Consider the following 13,972-nt stretch of genomic DNA (forward strand, 5'->3'; position numbering starts at 1 on the left):
TTGTATCGGTAGAGGGGAAATAACCAGAAAGAATTGTGCTTTGGAATTTTCTAGGAGGGAAAACTTTATTTACGGTGAAGTAATTCTGCCCTCTGGTGGAGCTGGGCAGCAGTGCCTAACTGATTTGATTAATTTGTGAATGAAAACCCAAAGCCTTTCACTGTGAAAAGAAGGACATGTTCCATGGCCTGGTTGCACGTGCTTTGCATCAGCCATTTTTTTCAGCAGTGTAATTCCTTCAGGTCTGAACTCACCAGCTGGATTCTTAACAGGTTCATCACTGGAATGAAAACAAGACTGGAATGTTTTCTCAAACACAGATTTTTCTAACTTAGGGTGTTTCCAGACAGGGGTTTATTGTGGAATTGGTGCTGCTCATGTGCATGTTTGGTTTTCCCCCAGTGCCCTTATGACATCATCAAAATTCCAGCTCATACTTTTTTCCTTTTCCTTTTTTACATTTAATCTGGCTTCCACTTTAGTGTGGAATATCCAACAAGTAAAATATATATGCAGTGGTACCTCGGGTTACATACGCTTCAGGTTACAGACTCCGCTAACCCAGAAATAGCGCTTCAGGTTAAGAACTTTGCTTCAGGATGAGAACAGAAATTGTGCTCCAGCAGTGCGGCGGCACCGGGAAGCTCCATTAGCTAAAGTGGTGCTTCAGGTTAAGAACAGTTTCAGGTTAAGAACGGACCTCTGCAACGAATTAAGTACTTAACCCGAGGTACCACTGTATGCAAATACTGCTGGTGTAGAAGCTCATTAGCACATTTGGTCTGGTGGTTGGTTTGTAATAGGTGTGCTGATGTTTCAGTGGATGCCATTTAGCACTGCACTTCTCCTTCCTAGCCTAGCCATTTTGTTTAAAAAGGTAAAGGTAAAGGACTCCTGGCAGTTAAGACCAGTCGCAGACGACTATGGGGTTGCAGCGCTCATCTCGCTTTATAGGCTGAGGGAGCTGGCATTTATCCGCAGACAGTTTTTCCAGGTCATGTGGCCTGCATGAAAGATGAAGAAGAGGAGGAGGATGAGAAGGAGTTTGGATTTGATATCCCGCTTTATCACTTGAATTCGAAGCCTGCTGCATCTTCGATTTATATGTGAATTCTGCCCATGTTGGAGCAAGGACAGACAAGAATATAAACAGTGGAATTGCCCAAAATTCATAGAAACAGACGCCTAAATTTTGGTATCAATTTGAGGAATTACTTTTCAGCGTCGGCAGCTCCAAGAACGATACAAACAGTGCCTGAAATGTGCCTCCTGAAATTTCAGTGGCCAGTTGTGAAATTCCCTGGCAATAGCTTCCCTTCCCTTTCGAGTTCTAATGCACTGGAATAACAATGGCCATGCAGACTAGCATCTTTTAAAAGCCCGGAACAAACATGTGCAGTGGTTCTAACATTATTTTGTCTTTCTTCCTTTTCTTCTCATTGAAGACATGACTATGGATGAAGTTCGGGAATTTGAACGAGCAACTCAGGAAGCCACCAACAAGAAAATTGGGATCTTCCCTCCTGCAATATCGATCTCTAATGTCTCCCTCCCTTCTTCAATCCGCAGTGCTCCTTCTAGTGCTCCGTCTACACCTCTCTCCACAGAGGCGCCTGAATTTCTATCAGTTCCCAAAGACCGGCAACGGAAAAAATCTGCCCCAGAAACTCTCACCCTCCCAGATCCAGACAAAAAAGCTCTCTAAACCCAGCATGTTTTCATGACAAGCCATGACTGAAAGAATAGCATTTGCAAAGCTCATGGTAGTTGTTTTGTGTAAACAAAATTTACTGATCTGGAAGTATGACCTTTCCCCCCTCCCCATCAGGCTTGTCCCTTAAACTAGTTAGCTAAGTGCATGCGAGAACATAGTTCATATGCTCCGATTCCTAGACTGCAGCTCTAAGCCATATGACAGATGTTGCTATCAACACAAAACGAAACAAGCTTGCAAAAGCAAAAGTCAGTCTCTACATAGCAACCGTAGTAAACAAAAGATATTCTCATATATAGCATAACAGTATTTATGACTGGAGATGTTATAGGGATTTAATAAAGGTGGCAATGACATCTTGAGAGAATGAGGGACTATTGAGGGACAGTTTCAAATGACATTTCTCATTTCAAGCCATTATATCTCAATTTCTAAAATCCTTTTTACTCTCAGGCCAAGTGCACCTTAAAGTAAACCTTTGAACTGCTATTCACTGAGAAACACTTGAATACCAACAGTAATTATTCAGATTCTTGTTTTACTGAATACAACTCAGGATTTGGAGCGCAGCTAATGCACACTTTAAGCTCTTCAAAACTAAAGAACCAGTGAGCTCTGGTTGTAATTCATTATACTTATTTTTAGACCCTTGGAACTATCTGTATCTTGCACAAAATTTGTGACTCCTTTATATGGTGTGCTGTTGTATAGCTGTTCTGTGTTGGTATTTGGGAGTGTCGTTGCAGAGAGCAAGATGGGAACACAAGCAATTGAATAGTTCAGTGATTTAATTGCTTGTGTTCCCATCAGTCAGTTTTCTGCTACACTGTGAGCAGGTGTTAAGCTATTCCAGGCTATAAAGCTTCCCATTCTGCCAATGACCGACAAGAATGGTCAGTAACTGATGTGATGGATGCCATTCTAAGGCGGGTTGCCATCAACCCACTTTCTCCTCCTTAGCTGTGAGAAACAGAAGCCCTATTCAGATGTCTTGCCTGAACAGGAAATGACCTGTGTTGGGGTGCATGTGACCTGACATACTGCCCAGTGTCCCATTCCCACCCCACTTTTTCCCTGCCTTCTAGTGTTCCCTGCCCTCTAGTGTTCAAAAGGGAAGGGCTCAAGGAGGATAGTTGAGAACAAGTAGAAGCCAGTTAGAAACCCTGCTCCATCATACAAACACAGGTAAAGGTAAAGGGACCCCTGACCATTAAGTCCAGTCGTGGCCAAATCTGGGGTTGCAGCGCACATCTCACTTTATTGGCCGAGGGAGCTTCCGGGTCATGTGGCCAGCATGACTAAGCTGCTTCTGGCGAACCAGAGCAGCGCACGGAAACGCCGTTTACCTTCCCACCGGAGCGGTCCCTATTTATCTACTTGCACTTTGACATGCTTTTGAACTGCTAGGTTGGCAGGAGCAGGGACCGAGCAACGGGAGCTCACCCCGTTGCGGGATTTGAACCGCCGACCTGATCGGCAAGTCCTAGGCTCTGTGGTTTAACCCACAGCGCCACCCGCGTCCACAAACACAGATAGACCACACCTATTCTACTCAATGCGAGAAGTTTGGGAATAGTGTGGCAGGATGAGTACATGCAGGGGCAGAGCTAGTGGATGTCCCCCCCCCCATACATGTTGACATTTCCTGTACAGAAATAATGCCTGAATAAGGATACATTATTTTAGGGAACAACCTTGAAAGAGAGAGAGAGATGTGGGAAACAGCAGGGAGGCAAAGAGAAGAGGCAATCTCTTCAGCTTACTAGCTTCCCTCCCACCCTCTTTTATATTGTGTGGCAATCCAGTCTGCTTTTTTAAAAGGCTCTTTCCAGCCTACCCACGGCCTTGCTTGTCCAAAGCTCCCAACACTTCCCGGAAGAAACAGCAGGGAGGAGGAGAAAGAGTATATGTTAAGGAGAAGGTAAGCTTCTGACTGGTGAAAAGTGACTATAAGTCACTATAAGGAGACAGTGGGAGGTAGCAGGCCAAATTCTCATTACCTTAAGGGTAAGATGACAAAGCTAACATCTGACTGGGGATTTAAGATAGTATATAGTTGGTTTATTACCATATTGATTGCTGATCACTGTATAATTCTGCCGCCATTGGTTTCTTTAATCAGACTGGAGCAGCCTTTGCCAACAAGGTGCCCTCCAGACGTTTTGTACTAAAACTTGCATCAGCCCAAGCCAGTATAACTATGCTGGCTGGAACGAATGGGAATTGAAGTCCAAAACATCTGGAGGGTCACCAGCTTGGCAAAGGCTGGTTAGGTAAGCAATTTTAAGACAAGGGTTCTTAAGTGTTGTGATGGTGGGCCTCCTCAAGTCTAGACGAAAATAACCGATTATTTTAAGTGGTAGTATGTGGCCTGTTTCGTTCCGGCACCAAACTATGGGTAACAATAGCTGGGGATGTGAACAAGGCCTTGTAGATTCATTATGTTTTTAAGATTCCCCCAAAATGGGATCCTGGGAAGTAAAAACTCTGTAGGAAGTTCTTCCACCAGAGGTAGGGAAGAACACCACCCATGCAGCTCTCTTGAGTTGAAAGTAATTAGCAGACGGGAGTATAGGGGACAGATCTGTAACAAGGAAGCTGCCGTATCTAAGTCCGACTGTTGGTCCATCTAGTTTGTCTACAGTAATAGACAATATTGTCTATTACTAATATTGTCTACTGTAACTGCTTTCCAAGGTTTCAGACAGAGGACATTATCCACCCTACCTGCAGGTGCTGGAGATTTAACTGGGATCTCGCAAAGCAGGTACTCTGCCACTGAATCTACCACTGCATGCAAAGCAAGTAGATCATGTCTAGTTTGGAGAGGATGTCCCATGCTCAAAATACTGTAACAAGACAATAATATATTGCAATGTAACTGAAATTCTGAAAAGGGAGGGAAAATTCTCTAAATAACTATATCTCTTCAACAGAAGCTAGGAGCAGCCTATAAGCCTTTGGCCTGCTCAAGGGTGTAAGAGGCCCAGTTTCAGCTTTCAATATGTGGACCAACTGGAGATAATGCCTATGACTGCAGCATACTGACTTCAGAGAGGAAAGTGAAATCTTGTATAATTTAGTTAACCTAACCAAGCTAATGGAGATGTCTCCACCCAGTCAGTTTTGGAGCACACAACAGCACACAAAAGCAATGTGATGATGCAACGTAGAGATCTTACAATGCTTCTTAGAGAAGCAAAAAAAAAAAGTCTGTCAGTTCCTGAGTTGCTTCTTTCATGCTAAATTTCTTTCAGGGAAAAGTAGAATTTACAGGTTCACTCAACAGGGCCTTCCTGGCACCTCTTTCCTACTACAGCCCCTTGTGCTCACCCAAAACTCAACTCCTAAGGGTTGAAGGACCCTGCAGAACAGTGTAGGAGGAGACACGGGACTGCTGCAGGACTGGGAAATCAGCAGGGAGGCCCTTGTGCAAATGGAAGTGCCTTTCTGCTTGCACAACAAACTTTTTGATCCACTCTTAAGAGTATGTCCTTTTTACTACAATAACCATGGAGAATTACAGTACCAGTTGCACATTGCCATACAGCTGGGAAAGAGATGAATTCTTTCTGGCCTGTTAGTAGCATCACCCTCAATCTCAGGAATTAAAGTTGCTTCCCCATATCACAACTTAAATTAGGAGTCCTTTTATTTCCTGACATAATTGTCCCATAATTGTCCTGAGGGCTAAGGATATAATTAATTCCAAATTGCAATTAATCCTTCACCCTTTTCTTTAGCCGTGTTCTTAGTAACTCACTGTCCAAGCTATACCAGGCCTTGCAAAGTGGTGAATATGTCATAAACCTGTAGTGAGATTATGCACGTTCTGTTGGAAGCAAATAGAAATATAGATCCAGACCTCAGGGTGTTGCTTCTCTTTTAAGTCATTGGAAAAAATAAAATAGTGGATATATTTCTATCAAGCATGGTAGCATGATGTTGCGTGTGGAAAAAGTAGCTGACTTAAATCCCCCCCTCCAACTTCTAAGTGGCTTGTTTAAATAGTAGATAGTAAGGTGATTATAGAAGAGTAGTTTCAGTCGTAGAAAAGTGGGGTGGGAGGACAGAATGCAGCACGTAGGTTTGACAGCTTCAAGAACCTAAGGCCAATACCATCTACTAGTTCTGAATACACCTAACACTTAGCTTTATGCCTTCTCTCAATTATTGTCCGTTGTTTTTTCATTCTTTCTGAACATCCTGCTGTTCTGTTTGGCTGTTGTGATATCTCCCACCTACCCTTATTATTAGAAACCTATTGTATATAAATCTACCCTGAATCAGCATGCGGCTGTAGCTAACAAACAGGTGGCGCTACTGCCAATTGAATTGTGACAAGTTCCGTAGGCCTACAAATAAATGTTGCTATCCTTCTATCTCCTTTTTTAAATGTTCCGCACAAATCAATAGGGCCAGACTGCATTATTGTGTTTGTTTTAACTGTCTCACTTCCTGCTCTCCTGTTGCGTTACTTTGACTTTGGGGGGGGGGGGGTGGAGAGATGAGGCATTTGTGTAAATGAATTAACATCTCCCAAGAAGATGTTACTTAACAGACCGCATAGTACATATTTGAAACAGAGAAAGGCAATATTGCATGCAATGGAAAAATAATAATGGAATCTTCTGCTTTACCTCCCCACTCTTCAATACTGTATCTATAAGCGTTTGTTGAGCTTAGATATGCTATTTAAATTTGGTGCTTAAGGAAGAAGACACAAGTTTAATTCCGCTGCATGTCTCAATGACGGGCTAGGCCATTCCATTCCTGCCTCCTACTTTCTGTCTTTGTACCGGTGGGGGAGAACAGATACAAATCTGTTCTGGAGAACTGACATCATCCTTACATCTATGATTTTCATGGGTCATGGCAGACTCCTCAATCATTTTCTGTTTTCCCTCACTGCTTTTGCCTTGATCAGGCTATCAAATATTAAACAACTTTTCATTTTCTCCTTCCATCCCCCCCCCCAATGCTATGACAACTGCTTTAGAAAATATTTCCAGCACAAGAATAATAACTAAATTAAATTTCTAACATATTTTTGTTGCACTAATATGTCTTTTATACAAAAAGAAGTTTTCACTGCTAAATTGTCTGAATTACTTTGTACAAATTTGTATATTTTTTAGGTTTGATTGTGAGGAACAGACAGAGCTGTGGGTGTTTATATTATTTGTTTTGTGGAACAATGTGGTTTTAGTTGGCACTTTTAAAAGTGTGGTGCAGCACAGCAAAACTAAAGTGCTATGGCATTGCAATGGTGTCGTTGACCCTGCCTTTTTTTGTGACAGGCAAATTGTATACATTGAAGCACTGCTAGGGAGGAAATAAAAAGGAGGTGTGTGTTGCCGCTTTTTCCAAATCAGCCTCTCCTACCTGTGATGCAGACTCCCAAAATTGTTGACTTAAAAGTTCCAATCTTGACATTGTACTCAGGCAAAATATTAACGGAATTATGCTTTTTAAAAGCTACACCTTAAAAGTTCAAGAGCGGCTCCACTCTTGGTACAAAAAAATCTAGCATTCCTACAACAACATGTGGAGAATATACACATTCATCTTTAAAACCTCCCATATTTGTATCAAGAAACCTTCACTGGGCCCTTATCGGAGTAACTTAAAGGCTATGTTGTCGACACTACCTGTTTGCTGAGAGAAACAATACAGGCATATGTTGAATTTGCCAAGTAACAGGTTGAGCTGCCATAAAAGACAACGGCGCCCTTTTGATGAGCAGGCATCATTCTTGTTAGTTGTACCATTATGCTTGCCTATTTGAGTAAATCTAAAGAAATAAGCAATTTAATCATCTCCAAGGCTGTAATCCTGAGATAATTCACTGCACAACTCCCCGCTGAAGTGGTGCTCCTCCAGAATAGATGTCTTCAATCTGTTTCTCTTAACCAGATTTCTGTCTAGTGGACATTTCATTGAGTAACAGAATATTCAAGAGGTTTGCTAATATGGGAATGTACAAAAAGTGTTCTGTGGTTTTAATCTGAGCAGTCATAAGCAGAGCAAAAGCTTTTCGCTGATTCCCTCCTCCCAATGCAAACACCACATCCAGTATCCTTCTGGAGATCCCCTGAGCCTCAGAAGCTGTATTTTCAGATAGTGTCAGAGGCTGCAGAGGAGATGGAAAGGCAGGAAGGCCCCATTGAGAATTTTGAATTCTGCTCACACTTCTTTGGATGGTTCGCTGCACCAAAACTTTAAAACATGCTGTCATATAGAATCAATCAAACATATGCACTTTGTAACAGCTACAGCTAGTAAATGCAATAGGGGAGGATAAATGAACTTGTCAATAGGAACTTGCTGTTATTCAGCCTTAATTTAGATGTCTTATGTGTCAATAAAGGCTTGAAGCTACAACTATTCTTAACTGTTGTCCCCCTCCCCCCCCCCCCCAAAAAACCCTCCTAGTTTGTGTGGCCGGCATGGTCTTTTAATTACAGCCTCTGATTTTTAAATGTTACTTATGGAAATAAGTTTTTACTTCTGTGGCAATCCTTGTGACTTTGAATGTTGTGTATATTATTGTTTTTTGCTGATAGGTTTAGTGTTACAGTACATTGTTTAGATAAGCTCATTCCATGAAAGGAGGACCAAGCGGCCCAAGTTAAAACAATACAAGGCTTAGAAGGATCCGAGTATCATAGTTTCCATACACACCACTTAATTGTTGCTTTTCAGTTATTTATTATCGTTTTACACGTTTTTCTTACATTCTGTTGTAAATAAACTACCAAGCAATCTTCTTTCCAAGACTGCCTGTTTTCTTTCTGTGAATTCGTGCAACGAGATCCAGATCTTATAAGAATGTTAATTTACCGTATTTTTTGCTCTGTAAGACTCACTTTTTCCCTCCTGAAAGGTAAGGGGAAGTGTTTGTTCGTCTTATGGAGCGAATGCAGGCTGCGCGGCTATCCCAGAAGCCAGAACAGCAAGAGGGATTGCTGCTTTCACTGCACAGCGATCCCTCTTGCTGTTCTGGCTTCTGAGATTCAGAATATTTTTTTTCTTGTTTTCCTCCAAAAACTTCGTGCGTCTTGTGGTCTGGTGCGTCTTATAGAGCGAAAAATACAGTATATACTTTATATCAATGTTTTCCTCTTCAAATCCAGCCTGCAGAAGCTTGAAATACGTGGCGCAACACAAACTTTACTGAACGTTGCAAAATAAATGAACATTTTCCCTTAGCTGTCTCTCAGTTCTGGCTAAGATGTTGCTACGTGTGATGACAATTACTATACCACTCTGGTTGCAAACTGATCTCTAAGATGGCTTGTTACTGCTCACTACAAGGCCTGGGACAACTGAAGCCTTCCTATAATATATTATATGTATCATCAGTGGAATATGAGGAGTCCTTTGGGGTGGAAATGAGTTCAGTTCTGCTGTCATCAAAATATAAGTCACAATTTTTTTTACACAATGAAATACTTCATATGGGGTTGTTCTGTTGACTATATTCCATTTGGTCTTTGTCCCTTGTAAAGGGTAAGAAATTTTCAACTTAGTTTAGAATGTTGGAGTGTATGGTGAAGCTTACTTATACAGTTGGTTTAACGAGCCCATTATCTAATCTGACCAGACTCTCTAGGTCTTTCCCATCATCTGCTACCTGGCTTTATAACAACTGGTAATGTTAGGGACTGAAGCTGGGATTTTCTGTATGTAAATCACCAACTTTATCGCTCACCACTATTGTTTCTCCTGGGAAAACCTTTTCATTTAGAGCTTCTCCCCTACGGTTGCTTGTGTGCAAAATACGTTGTTTTTACATCGAGAACCGGAATCCTTTGTGCCAACCTGCAACAGAAAAATGATGGTAAATGGAGACTAATAATAATAATAATTTCTTTATACCACGCCCATCTGGCTGGGCTTCCCCAGCCACTTCCCCAGCCACTCTGGGCGGCTTCCAACCAAATATTAAAATACAGTAATACATCAAACATTAAAAGCTTCCCTAAACAGGGCTGCCTTCAGATGTCTTCTAAAAGTTTGGTAGTTGTTGTTCTCTTTGACATCTGATGGGAGGGCATTCCACAGAGTGGGCACCACTACTGAGAAGGCCCTCTGCCTGGTTCCCTGTAACTTGGCTTCTCGCAGTGAGGGAACCTCCAGAAGGCCCTCGGTGCTGGACCTCAGTGTCCGGGTAGAACGATGGGGGTGGAGGCACTCCTTCAGATTTTAAATCATTGGGTTCACTACCATGACTCACATTTTTATGCTGCTTGGGGGGCAGAAGGCACAACAAATCGACTCGCAATCATTAAACTCAACATACTCTCGATTCAATACAGCAGACTCTAGAAAAATAGCGGGAGCCAGCATTAACAGACTACACCTGCGTGCAACTGTTTCTGCTCCTCCCATTTCAGTCCTCTTCTGGTCCTGGGAGACAGTGGAACAGGAGAGGTAGGGGCAAGAGGAGGAGGTGTGGAAGCCCTTGACTCTCTCCACTAGCCTGACCTGTCCCTCCTGCACCTCCTGTTCTTCACTTTCCAATCCTTCCCCCAGGCCACTGATTCCTTCTTCTAAATCAGTCTCCAACCCCACTTCTCCCGGTGCCCATTCCTTAGCGTCTATCCAGTCCTTGAAAAACATTCCCTACAAGTTGTAGATTCCAAACACTCCACAAAGACAAACCTGTGTAGAACATGTTGCAACAGTCTAATTTCAACGTGAATAAACGTATGACAGTGGCTTGATCTACCTTCTCCAGGAGAAGTCGCAGCAGAAAAGCAGAGCTTCCTAGCGATAGAGATGCAGTATGGAGTATTCATATTTTGTGGTGTAGGGTCAAATAAACTATTTGAGCCATTCACACAGTTCTTTGTTGCATAAGAAGCAGGAGATGAACTTCAGCGTCAACCCCCCCCCCAATATAAAACAGTGATAACTGCAAGGACACCACTAATTTTCCAACTGGAGTATAATCTTACAACAACAACAAAATCACTCGGCTGTATTCAGCACACTAAGTACCCATTCCAGTTCTCACTTGTGTATTACAGGTACTATTAAAACATTTTGCAGCAATTGCCACGGGGTTATGAAACAAGAGCCAGCCAAACTGCCTGCTACATTAGTTTGAAAGGGAAATGCCTATTCCATATTTAAAAGTACAGTCCTATGAACTTTTACATTTTACAGAATTATTAAGGCAGCTATTCTAAGCGCCATACTTTGAGGTATGCAGGCAGATGTCTCTCTGATGTGGTTGTAGAAAGAAGGGCCGTCTATGCCTGCGGGTTGCAAAGATCCGCCCAGCACCCCCTTTTTTAGGGGGGCAAACTCAAAGTTGTTGAACTTGGGGGGGGGGCGAACTCAAACTTGTTGAGCTTTTTAGCACGCCCAGGTAAACACGGCCCTGGCAGAAAGCTCTGCCACCATGGCTATACCATCAGTGGTACTTCATGGGTGGTTGACCTGCAAATGGGCTGCTACAGAATTGCAGAGTTGGAAAGGACCCTTGCGATAGAAGAATCTCAACTAGATTATACATGACCGATGGCCATCCAACCTCTGCTTAAGAACCTCCAAGGAAGGAGAGTCCACAACCTCCCGAGGGAGACCATTCCACTGTCAAACAACTCTTGCCGTCAGAAAATTCTTCCTGATGTTTAGTCAGAATCTCTTGTCTTGTGACTTGAAGCCATTGGTTCAGGGGAAGCTGAAATATACTCTGAGTCGCATTGTGATTTCATGCTCTTTATTCAGCTCATAGTGGTGAGGAGGAATGAATGAAAGTCCCCTCAAAGCATCTGCCTTATATACATTATTTACACAATGGGCTGCACATGATTGGCTAATTCTGGAATTCTACTGTAAGCCAATCAGGTTGTGGATTCACTTCTATCTGGAGCATGATTGGGTGGTTCCTGCCAACCAATCATACTGCTGCATTGTTCTAGGACCAATCAGACTGCTGCATTCTGAATCCTATTGTTCTAGGACCAATCAGACTGCTGCCTTTTGGATCCTATTGTTCTAGGACCAATCAGACTGCTGCAGTTTGGATCCTATTCAACTCAGTACATAAAAGAAGCCTTGGATCAGTTGCATCAAAAAGCCTCTTTGTATCCCTAACTCGCCCCTAGATAGGCTGAAAACATACGCCGGACCTGGACTTACTTTACCTTCCATTGGTTTCAATGAGAGGTAACGTTTTTAAAATGCCAACTCGGGTCCTGAAAATCTGCCTCACCCCACCTTCTGCCCTGGTCAGCTTGGTTGCGGTATCTCCACCACAGAATCTGTACCACCATTTTAGGACTTGTCTGCCTGGATCTTTGGTGGTTCCTTCAAAACATTAGTAACTAAAGCTGTTGTGTTCTTGCAAATAACAAGTGACAATACATTTTTAACGCAACTCCCCCTACAGCCAGTTTTATCTGGCGAAGAAGCAATGTGTAAAACATTTATGAAATAACAAAAATGCATGCTTTTGTATGGGCTGTTCATTTCCGAATCATTTTCTTTTATCAGATGCGGTAGAACTCATCTACATTTAAATGAAACCTCGCTGGCATGATCAACCATCCATATGACTGCTTGAAGGGCTGTGGGGAAGGCCTCATTAATACACATAGGGATATACATAATGGATACTGTCAGGAAATAACATTTGAAGTCTCAACATACCTACCTTGGGAAGCATGAAGAACTAGCCCCACCATGTGGAAAAATGAAGCAGCCACCCTGGGTGGCAGGTTTTGATCTCAACTGAAGGGTGAAAAAGTGTTACTCTCCTTTTTTTGTATTATTTTGTATATGAAAATAGTATTTTCAGTTCAAAATCTATATGTAGATAGAATGCAAATCTTTGCCCCATCACTTCAGACTAATAGCTTCTGAAAACATTTTTACAGACCGGCTCAGTGTTGTATTTGTTTTTTTATTTCTCTATGCAGCTTATTACCGGTGCTCAAGGCACTGCAGAGCAACAAAATCTACGTTCATTGTTGTAAATAATAATTCTAAAACAACATTATTAAAAATAACAATAGGTTTTTAAAAATCAGAGTTAGAATCATAGAATCATAGAGTTGGAAGAGACCACAAGGGCCATCGAGTCCAACCCCCTGCCAAGCAGGAAACACCATCAGAGCACTCCTGACATGGTTGTCAAGCCTCTGCTTAAAGACCTCCAAAGAAGGAGACTCAACCACACTCCTTGGCAGCAAATTCCACTGTCAAACAGCTCTTACTGTCAGGAAGTTCTTCCTAACGTTTAGGTGGAATCTTCTTTCTTGTAGTTTGGATCCATTGCTCCGTGTCCGCTTCTCTGGAGCAGCAGAAAACAACCTTTCTCCCTCCTCTATGTGACATCCTTTTATATATTTGAACATGGCTATCATATCACCCCTTAATCTCCTCTTCTCCAGGCTAAACATGCCCAGCTCCCTTAACCGTTCCTCATAAGGCATCATTTCCAGGCCTTTGACCATTTTGGTTGCCCTCCTCTGGACACGTTCCAGTTTGTCAGTGTCCTTGAACTGTGGTGCCCAGAACTGGACACAGTACTCCAGGTGAGGTCTGACCAGAGCAGAATACAGTGGCACTATTACTTCCCTTGATCTAGATGCTATACTCCTATTGATGCAGCCCAGAATTGCATTGGCTTTTTTAGCTGTCGCGTCACACTGTTGGCTCATGTCAAGTTTGTGGTCAACCAAGACTCCTAGATCCTTTTCACATGTACTGCTCTCAAGCCAGGTGTCACCCATCTTGTATTTGTGCCTCTCATTTTTTTTGCCCAAGTGCAATACTTTACATTTCTCCCTGTTAAAATTCATCTTGTTTGTTTTGGTCCAGTTCTCTAATCTGTCAAGGTCGTTTTGAAGTGTGATCCTGTCCTCTGGGGTGTTAGCTACCCCTCCCAGTTTGGTGTCATCTGCAAATTTGATCAGGATGCCCTTGAGTCCATCATCCAAGTCGTTGATAAAGATGTTGAATAAGACCGGGCCCAAGACAGAACCCTGTGGCACCCCACTAGTCACTCTTCTCCAGGATGAAGAGGAACCATTGATGAGCACCCTTTGGGTTCGGTCAGTCAGCCAGTTACAAATCCACTGAGTGGTAGCATAGTCAAGACCGCATTTTACCAGCTTCTTTACAAGAATATCATGGGGCACCTTGTCAGATGCCTTGCTGAAATCAAGGTAGGCTACATCCACTGCGTTCCCTTCATCTACCAGGCTTGTAATTCTGTCAAAAAACGAGATCAGGTTAGTC

General features: G+C 42.6%; 1 protein-coding gene across 3 annotated transcripts in view; it reads left to right on the plus strand.

Moving 5' to 3' along the window:
• Positions 1-8,491, plus strand: part of PITPNC1 (phosphatidylinositol transfer protein cytoplasmic 1) — a 132,259-nt gene extending 123,768 nt beyond the window's left edge. For 2 of the 3 annotated variants that reach the window (XM_083427966.1, XM_083427965.1), the window contains one exon: positions 1,446-8,491. In XM_083427966.1, coding sequence (XP_083284092.1) covers positions 1,446-1,705 — 260 coding nt within the window. In that variant the 3' untranslated portion in view covers positions 1,706-8,491. The remainder of the gene's footprint in view (positions 1-1,445) is intronic. The other variant, XM_083427967.1, reaches the window with a different exon arrangement.
• The last annotated feature ends 5,481 nt before the right edge of the window (positions 8,492-13,972 follow it).

The sequence above is a fragment of the Podarcis tiliguerta genome, assembly GCF_965153285.1.
Source record: "Podarcis tiliguerta genome assembly, chromosome: 2".
Lineage (NCBI taxonomy): Eukaryota > Metazoa > Chordata > Lepidosauria > Squamata > Lacertidae > Podarcis > Podarcis tiliguerta.